The sequence below is a fragment of the Narcine bancroftii genome, chromosome 2 (assembly GCF_036971445.1).
Source record: "Narcine bancroftii isolate sNarBan1 chromosome 2, sNarBan1.hap1, whole genome shotgun sequence".
Taxonomy (NCBI): domain Eukaryota; kingdom Metazoa; phylum Chordata; class Chondrichthyes; order Torpediniformes; family Narcinidae; genus Narcine; species Narcine bancroftii.
This window is the reverse complement of record NC_091470.1, coordinates 192,647,798-192,657,178: the sequence shown is the minus strand read 5'-3', so window position 1 is coordinate 192,657,178 and position 9,381 is coordinate 192,647,798. Positions and strand designations below refer to the sequence as shown.

General features: G+C 46.4%; 1 protein-coding gene across 1 annotated transcript; it reads right to left on the bottom strand.

Annotated features, from left to right (window-relative positions):
* Nucleotides 1-1,453: 1,453 nt before the first annotated feature.
* LOC138753039 (uncharacterized) lies at nucleotides 1,454-6,694 on the bottom strand. The gene is made up of 3 exons (XM_069915632.1): nucleotides 6,524-6,694; nucleotides 6,081-6,461; nucleotides 1,454-3,648 (listed from the first exon to the last, which is right to left on the bottom strand). Exons 1-3 carry the CDS (start codon nucleotides 6,692-6,694, stop codon nucleotides 3,550-3,552), a joined length of 651 nt encoding a protein of 216 aa, XP_069771733.1. The 3' UTR covers nucleotides 1,454-3,549.
* Nucleotides 6,695-9,381: the final 2,687 nt, after the last annotated feature.

The following is a 9,381-nucleotide window of genomic DNA, read 5'->3' as shown; positions in this document are numbered from 1 at the left end:
GCCTCACTCGACCGAGGCCGGGGCCGCCGTCTCCCCCTTGCTCCTGCCCGTATCGGGGCCGCCGCCGTCATTGGATTAATTGGATTAAAGCATTATATAATGGACCATTGGCTAAGGTAACAGTAAATGGATATGTATCGAACCAATTTAAATTAAGTAAGTCAATTAGGCAGGGATGTCCACTATCTCCCTCACTGTTCACTTTAGCAATTCAACCATTGGCAGAACTGATAAGAACAGAAAATAAAATAAAAGGGATAAAAATAAAGGAGAAGGAGTATAAAATCAGTTTATTTGTAGATAACATCATGGTATACTTAACAGAACCAGAAATATCAATAAAAGAATTACATAAGAAATTGAAGGAGTATGGAGAAATATTGGAGTATAAGATCAACGCAAATAAAAGTGAAGTGATGCCAATGAGTAATGCGGATTATACAGAATTTAAAAAAGAATCACCATTTAATTGGCAAACACAAACAATCCGATACCTAGGATTTAGATTAGATAATAATTGAAGCCACTTGTACAAATTAAATTATCAGCCACTAATAAAAAAATTACAGGATGACTTAGAACATTGGAAAGAATTACTGCTAACGTTGATAGGGAGGGTAAATTGCATTAAAATGAACGTGTTCCCAAGGATACAATACTTATTTCAATCATTACCAATTCCCTTAACAGAGAAATTCTTTAATAAACTAAAGAGAATAATAAGGAAATTCTTATGGAAAGGGGGGGAAACCGAGGATAGCATTAGATAAATTAACAGAGAGGTGCAACCAAGGTGGTTTGGAGTTACCAAACTTTAAAAATTATTATAGAGCAGCACAATTAAGGTATTTATCAGATTTTTATCAGACAAGGGAAAAAACAGATTTGTCTAAGATAGAGCTAGATAAAATAGGGGAGAAGGTACCGGAACATATACTTTAGAAGTGGGATGAAAAGCTGGTACGATATAAAAGCTCACCAGTATTGCATCATTTACTCAATATATGGAAGAAGATTCACTTAGAAAGGAAAAAAACAAATTACCAAATACCAAAATTATTATTCATGCAAAATCAGCTAATCCCTTTCACAATCGATAACCTTACCTTTAGAGAATGGGACAGAAAAAGAATTAAAAGAATAGAAGATTGTTTTTTGGGAAATAATTTATTAACATTTGAACAAATGAAGTACAAATATGGAATAACTCATGGTACAATGTTTGCAAATCATCAGTTGAAAGCTTATTTAAAGGATAAATTGGGAAACAGACTGAGATTACCAGAAGGAAGCAGCTTTGAATATGTGATTACAGACACAATGATAATTAAAAGATTTATAATGAACATGTAGATTAAGCTGCAAGAGAAGGAAAATGATGAAATAAGCTATAAACCCAAACAAAAGTGGGAAAAAGATTTAAACATAAAGATATAAAATGAAATATGGGAAAAGTTATGCTCTGGAACTATGAAGAATATAATAAACACGAGGTTACGCATGATACAGTATAATTGGTTACACAGGCTATATATCACGCCCCAAAAGTTAAATAAATGGGACCCAACAGTATCAGATAGATGTTTTTGCTGTAAGAAGGAAAAGGGAACAACAGTACATGCAATTTGGGCATGTGAGAAAATGAGAAAGTTTTGGGAAGACCTAAATCAGGTATTAACTAAAATCACAAAAAGCAACATACCAAAAAATCCAGAGATCTTTCTTCTAAGTAATATAAAAAGTAAGGAATTTGGCCTCAAACTGGATGAATCACAAAAAAGATTTATTATGATAGCCTTAGCAGTAGCAAAAAAATGTATAATGTCAACTTAGAAATCAGAAGAGAGCCTGAGAGTACAGCAATGGTACATAGAAATGAATAAATGTATTCCATTGGAAAAAAAAACCATATAATTTAAAAAATAAAGTCACATTATTTGAACAAATTTCGGAACCATATATGGAACATAACAGAGAGAGCCTACCGCAAACCTCCACCCCCTAAAATGAAAAGACAAAATGACCTGATCCAGTGTGTAAAAGTAGATGAGGGGAGAAAATGCCACTGTGTATATTTAAGAGGGAAATGTTTGTATGTATTTTGATTGATATGGTTCACAGTGTGAAAAATTTTTAAAATCTAAAAAAATAAATGTTACATTCTGTGCACAGTATAAGAATTGCCTGCAACCAGTGAACTTGAAAGAAAAAGAAGTGTGATTTGACTGTGAACCAAAGAACTTTTCTGAACGTACACACTACGTTCACGTGCGCTTAGAATTAGAAGGGGGTTAAGTTAGGTTTGTTAAGTCAATAGTGATAAGTTAAAGATTGATCCTGTTTTCATGTTTAAAGATAATTAAAAGAAACTTTTGTTGAAGTAACCATTTTGTCTTGGTGAATATCTGTTGCTGCTGGGTTTTGGGGTCCTCAGGGCTCGTAACAGAGGAAACTTCTAAAGCTGGCACAGGGATCTGGACCAGCTGGAAAATGGGCTGAAAAATGGCAGATGGCGTTTAATGCAGACAAGGGTGAGGTGTTGCAGTTTGGAAGGACAAACCAAGAAAGGGCGCACACGGTGAACGGTCGGGCACTGAGGCTGCATTTGATCTTAGCTTTCTCAGTCTTCAATGCATATCTATTATATTCTGTTCTTCCGTGTAAGTACAACATTGTGGTTCTGGATTCTAATTTTCTGGTGCGTGAACATCTCCCACATCAATTGCAGACTTGCGCAGACAGTCGAAAATACAGAGGTTGATAGTCCTGTTGTAACTACAGGTGTTATTGTTCCTGTATAACTACAGTGGTGGTTGTCCCTGTTGTATCTTCAGGTGTTGCTGTTCCTTTTGTAACTACAGGCATTTCTGTTCCTGTTGTAACTACAGGATTTGATGTTCCCATTATAACTGCAGGAATTTATGTTCCAGTTATAACACCAGAGTTTGTGTTCCTGTTGTAACTAGAGGGGTTTGCTGTTCCTGTTATAATTACAGGTATTCCTGTTCCTGTTCTAACTAAAGGGTTTCCTGTTTGTAGTGCGTCGAATGACTCAAAGGGTTGTAGATTCAAACCAAGGCTTCTATTACCAAAAGACTGGAGCATAGTACATCGAGGTCGATCAGTCCAGATTGACCTGGGTCTGGTTAGGTGCAGCCTTTTATGACCTGGCCAGTAAGTGTGGCTACGGCTCTCAGCCAATCATTAGCACTGTATACAAATAAATACAGAGGTGATAGGATCCCATACTATCACATTCACCTCTTCTTTGAGAACTAACCCCAGGGTGGCTAAAAAAAAGGGGGGTTCGTTACCGAGTGGTGGTTTTTCTGAGTTCTTAATAGTCCATAGTCTGTGTGGAGGGGAACAGGAATGGTACTCCCTTTCTTTGGACTCCAAACATGGGGAGGATATCATGCAGGGGTTACGGGCTGCAACAGTCAGGTGGCCTGATCGTCTGACATGATCGCCGTGGTGCCGGAATTGGAGTAGCTGGCGGGGGCGGTGCATGATCGTCCTTGGAGTCTCTGAGGGTCGGTGCAGGTATGCCTAGTCTGCAGTTGTCATTATCTGTGTGCTGCTGCTGGTCCCATCTACTGCCGTCATCATCTGTGTACTGCTACTGGTCCCACTGTCCCAGCATGTTACCTGGGGGAGAGTTGGAGGAAGGTTGGGGAACAAACGTTACAATGTTAGATCCAGCTTGGGTCAGGTCCCTTACTGAGACCGTGTCCTCCCGACCATCCGGGTACTCAATATAAGCGTAGCAAAGGTTCATGTGTAACACCATTACCCGGTCGACTAGAGGGTCGCTTTTTGAGTACCGGACATGACGTCTCAGCAGGACAGCTCAAGGAACCGTCAGCCAAGCTGGCGTGGTCGTTCCCAATTCTGACTTCCGTGGGAACGAGAACATACGTTCATGCGGGGTACCGTTGGTGGCAGTACATAACAGGGACCTGATGGAGTGTAGGGCTTTTGGGAGGACATCCTGCCAGAGAGTAGTGGGGAGACCTTTAGACTGGAGGGAACACGTGACCGCTTTCCAGACGGTGGCATTCTCACTTTCGACCTGGCGGTTACTACGTGGGTTGTAGCTAGTGGTCCTGCTTGAAGCAGTACCATGCTCCAGAAGGTACTGCCTCAGCTCGGCTCGTCTGATAAACGAGGACCCCTGGTCACTGGTACCTGAAAATGGTGAAGATGCTGTGCAGTGCGTTTATGACTGTGGAGGTGGTCATGTCTGGGCAGGGAATAGGAAACAGGAAACGGGAGTACTCGTCGACCACTGTGAGAATAATAGGTGTTATAGCTTGTCGAAGGTGGGGGCCCCTTGAAGTCCACGTTCGAAGGGCCGGGTGGCTTTTATGACATGGGTCTTCTCTGGCCGAAAGAAACTGGTCTTGCACTCAGCGCACTCGGAGCAGGCTCGGGTCATGGAGCGGATCTCCTCGACCGTATAGGGCAGGTTGCAGGCCTTTATGAAGTGAGCGAACCTGGTGACCCCCGGGTGACAGAGCTCCTCATGGAGTCTCTGCAGCCTGTCCAGTTGTATACTGGCGCATGTCCCATGGGAAAGGGCGTCAGGTGGGTCATTGAGTTTTCCAGGCCGGTACAGGATGTCATAGTTAAAGGTAGAGAGTTCGATTCTCCACCTGGCAATTTTGTCATTTTTGATCTTACCCCGGTGGTTGTTGTTAAACATAAATGAGACCGCACGTTGGACGGTCAGCAGTGTAAAGCGCCTGCCAGTGAGGTAGTGTCTCCAATGACGTACGGCCTCTGCAATGGCCTGGGCCCCTTTCTCAACAGAGGAGTATTGGCCTTCTGGACCCTGGAGGGTCTTGGAAAAGAGGTGACAGGCCTACAGGCCTGGTTTAAAGTGGCTGCCAGTGCAAAGTCAAAAGGATCGTTCTCTACCTACAGCATGCAGGGTGGCCGCGGCGATATCTGACTTGATGTGGTCAAAGGTCGTTCTGACTTCCGCTGACAAGGGGAAGGAGGTGAACTTAATGAGTGGCCGTGCCTTAGCGTACTATGGGACCCATTGGGCATAATAAGAAAAAAACCTCAGGCAGCACTTGAGTGCCTTCTGGGTTTGGGGCAGTGGGAGGTCCATGAGGGGGTGCATTTGGACGGGATCTGGCTTTACCACCCCGTTTTCCACCACACAACCTAGAATTGCGAGGCGAGTGGTCTGGAACACACACTTCTCAAAATTATAGGTTAGGTTCAGCTGTTTTGCGGTTTGGAAGAATCTCTCAAGGTTGGTCTCGTGGTCTTGCGGGTCATGGACACAAATAATGACGTTATCCAGATACGAAAATGTAGCTGTTAGCCCGTTCTGGTCTACCATCTGGTCCCATTTCCCGCTGGAAGACCGTGACTCCATTAGTAACACCAAAGGGGACCCTGAGGAATTGGGGTCCGCTTCGAAGCCCATGAAGGGGCAGTCCTCTGGACGGATCAGATCCTGGTGGTAGGCTGATCGAAGTTCGATGATGGAAAACACACAGTATTGGGCGATCTGATTCACCACGTCCGTGATTCACGGGAGTGGGTGGCTAAGCAACTAAGAGTCTGAAGTGGTTGACCATTTGGCTGTAGTCAACCACCATCTGCAGCTTCTCCCCGTTCTTCACGACTACTACTTGCACCCTCCAGGAACTTGCACTGAGCTCAATGATGCCCTTGTCCAGCAGCCTGCGTACCTCACTTCTAATGAATTTCCTGTCCCCGAAGCTGTACTACCGGCTTTTGGTGGCAATCTGTTTCCAGCCAGGAGTGAGGTTGGTGAAGAGTGTTGGAGGATTGACTCGGAGAGTGGAGAGACTACAATTGGAGCATCTGGTTTGGGGGACAGGGACTGGCGTGGGCTGTCACTGGCAGGGCATATCCGGAGTGGAGTGGTGGTGGCAGACAGAGAGCAGGGAATGGGGACCACATAATGCAGTGACACTGATTTAAAATGGCATTGAAAATCCAACCCCAACAATACAGGAGCACATAGCTAAGATAGGACCAGCAACTTAAACCTTGTAAATTTGATACTCTGAACTTTCAAGGTCATCACACAATACCTTTTTGATGGCCGTTGAGAGGGTTCTTGTGGCCAGCGAAATTTTCTGGTCACTTGGGTAGACTGCAAACGCACATCGTTGGACCAGGTCTGGGTGAATGAAGCTCTCCATTGAACCTGAATCAAACAGACAGTTAGCATATTGACTGTTCACCTTGATGGTTTCCATTGCCCTAGCTAAGGGATGTGGTTGGCTTTGCAGATGCAGTGAATGAATCAGGGAGCAGAGCTGCCTGTGTTGGTGTCTCCAGCAGAGCTGCCCATGTTGGTGTCTCTGGAGGCTGGCGTGATGATGTCTTGTGTCACTGGGGAGGGCCATCCATTGGAGCCTCGCATTACTGAAGCAGGGGCAGAGCGTCGTGGTGCCTCGGACTGTTGCGCGCTACACTTGCGTGGTGACATCATCAGAGTGGGTGGTCCATCAGGGTCTGCTGACGCAGGGACCCGGTTGGAGGGGGCCAACGTGGAGAGCCATGGTGCCAGTAAGTCAGTGGTGAGTGGCGGTGGCAGTGGCACGCATGGTGCAGGCGGGTCCATCAGGGCCTGCCAGTGCAGAGGTCGTGTGGGGAGAGTGGGCGTAGAAGTCACTGGCGGTCCGTTGGGGTGCAGCGTCATGGCGGTGAGGGCGGCACCTTCTGCACATGATGCTTGTGTTGTGACGTCAAGCGTTGCTGTGCAATCAGTTCTTCACTCTCATTGGATGAGAGTTCTGTGGTTGAGCGGTTTGAATCTGGGGAAGGTAGTTGTGCGTCACACGAGGCACTGTGTTTGGCGGTGGCCATCTTGGACCACCAGACTTTTGCGAAATGGCTGTTCCTTTTGCACTTCTGACACCAGGCCTTCCTCACAGGGCACAGGGATCAACTGTGTTTCTCCATCCCGCAGAAGTCACACTTCTGGGCCACGTGGCGGCAACGAGGCCATCGACGGGGTGTGGGGAGGCCGAATTAAAAGCAGGTACACTGTAAGTAGGTTCTGTAGGACTCACTCGGTTGCTGTCTCCTGGTCGCCAGCATGTGTCTGGCATATACCTTATTCACAGGTCGTTCATCGAGTCCTTTTAGCACATTCATGGCTGCTGTATAGGATGTCGCGTCCTGCATGTTTTCGTAGACCCTCGTGGACACCATCGACATCAGAACCAACAGTTTATCGGCGCCTTCCTCCACGATGAGGTCTGAGCGCTGCAGGTATGTCTCGAAGCACCTCACCCAGTCCCTGAAGTCACTCTGGGCAGTAGCTGACTGCGGGTCGATGCTGAGGCGTTCTGGTCGCAGCATTCACTCCATCCGTTGAAACTTTTTGGTAATAAAATTGTAGTGCATCGAATGACTCAAAGAATTGTAGATTCAAACCAAGGCTTCTAGTACCAAAAGACTGGAACATAGTACATCGAGGTCGACCAATTCAGACTGACCTGGGTCTGGTTAGGTGCACTTTATGACCTGGCCAGTAGGTGTGGCTACGGCTCTCAGCCAATCCTTAGTACTATATACAAATATATACAGTGGTGATAGGATCCTGTTGTAACTACAGAATCAGAATTTATTGTCATGAACAAGGCATGAAATTCGGTGTTTATCGGTAGGATCACAGTGCAAACATTCTTATTATAATCATCTTACAACATTACTATTAAAAAAGTAAAAATAAGAGAGCACAAAAAGTGAGGCCGTGTCTGAGGTTCACTGATTATTCAGGAATCTGATGGCAGCGGGGAAGAAGCCGTCCTTGTGCCGTTCAGTACTCGTCTTCAGGCTCCTGGACCTTTTCCCCGATGGTAGCAGAGTGACAAGGGCCTGGCCTGAGTGGTGGGGGTCTTTGAGGATAGAGGCTGCTTTTTTAAGACACTGCCTCATGTAGATGTCCTCAATGGAGTGTAGTCTGGGGCCTGTGATGTCGCAGGTTGAGTTAACGACCCTCTGGCGTTTATTCTTGTCCTGAGAGATGGCGCCTCCGTACCAGGCAGTGATGCAACCAGAGTGGCCATTTCCAACTTTCCAAAATGGAGGTCATGCAGGGTCAGCGTCAGAAACTCTCTCAATGGGGGGATGGGGGTGGAGGGACCAGCGTGCACCCACCCCAAATGCCAAACATCAGCACCAGGCACCCCATGGCATCAGCAGGCAGCCACCAAGGGCACCCATCAGCCATAGCAGGCACCTACCCTGAACATCCATTGGCAGCACCGGGCAATCACTCTGGGAACCCATCAGCAGCAGCAGGACACACCAAGACACCCATTGGAAGTAGAAGGCACCTACTGTGGGTACACAGGTTGGGTTGCAGGTTACAGCTCCAGGTGCACACTGGGTGCAGCGAACACCGGCTCTGGGTGCACACCAGATAATGGACACAGGACATGGTATCTCCTTTACCCACTCACTGCCGCCACCACCCTCGTGAATGGTCGCAGTCCCCCCTGTCTATAGACCATTGCCATCTCGATCGAGGCATATCGCGCAGCAGGCTCGTGCCCTGTTCTGCCGCGTCTCACGGCGCACCAGAATTACAGCCACGAACCCACCTGTTATCAAGGGAGATGGGCTTGAATGGGGAAACAGAACGATAACGCAAGAAAAAACAGCCACGCATGGCTCCCGGGCGCCACGTTGGTAAGTGCCTCTTGAATTGTTCTCCATTTGAGGGTGTAGGCCCTACATCCCCCAAATGAAAACGTACTAACGTCGAGCTCAAGGTGGCACCGGACAGAGGTCAGAGGGCGCAAAGGCCAGACTGTCTGGCCTAAAACTGGACTTCAGGCTGCCCTGTATCCAACCAGCCAAAATGCTCTACTCGGGACACCTTTAGTTCCTGTTGCAATTACAGTGGCGGATATGTATGTTGTAGCTACGGAGGTTGCTGTTCCTGTTCTAACATACAGGTGTTTCTGTTCCTGTTCTAACTACAGGTGATTCTGTTCCTATTCTATCTAGAGGAGTGTTACTGTTCATGCTGTAGTCGGTAGGATCACAGTGCAAACATTCTTATTATAATCATCTTACAGTAGTCGATGTTCCTGTTGTAATACTGAGCTTGCTATTCACTTTTGTAACTGCAGGGGGTGCTGTTCACTGTTTTAGAAAACATCTGGCTAATTCGTTGCAAAATCAGAAAACATTGCATTCCTTTTATGAGTACCAGCTTTGCTGTGTGGCGAGGGAACCTGGTTGCCAAATCGCGATGGGAAAATCTGATTCCCCTTCACTGTCTGTCGGCTGGACTGCTACCGTAGTGGTTAGCGCGACACAATTACAGCTCCGACACCCGGGTTCAAATCCAGTGTTGTCTGTGAGCAGTTT

Coding starts and splice junctions, on each gene's coding strand:
- LOC138753039 (XM_069915632.1), bottom strand. CDS start 6,694: ATGACGCTGCACCCCAACGGACCGCCAGTGACTTCTACGCCCACTCTC. Junction 6,462..6,523: donor CGTTGGCCCCCTCCAACCGG/GTCCCTGCGTCA, acceptor ACGCAAGTGTAG/CGCGCAACAGTCCGAGGCAC. Junction 3,649..6,080: donor TCTCAACGGCCATCAAAAAG/GTATTGTGTGAT, acceptor ACTCTCCCCCAG/GTAACATGCTGGGACAGTGG.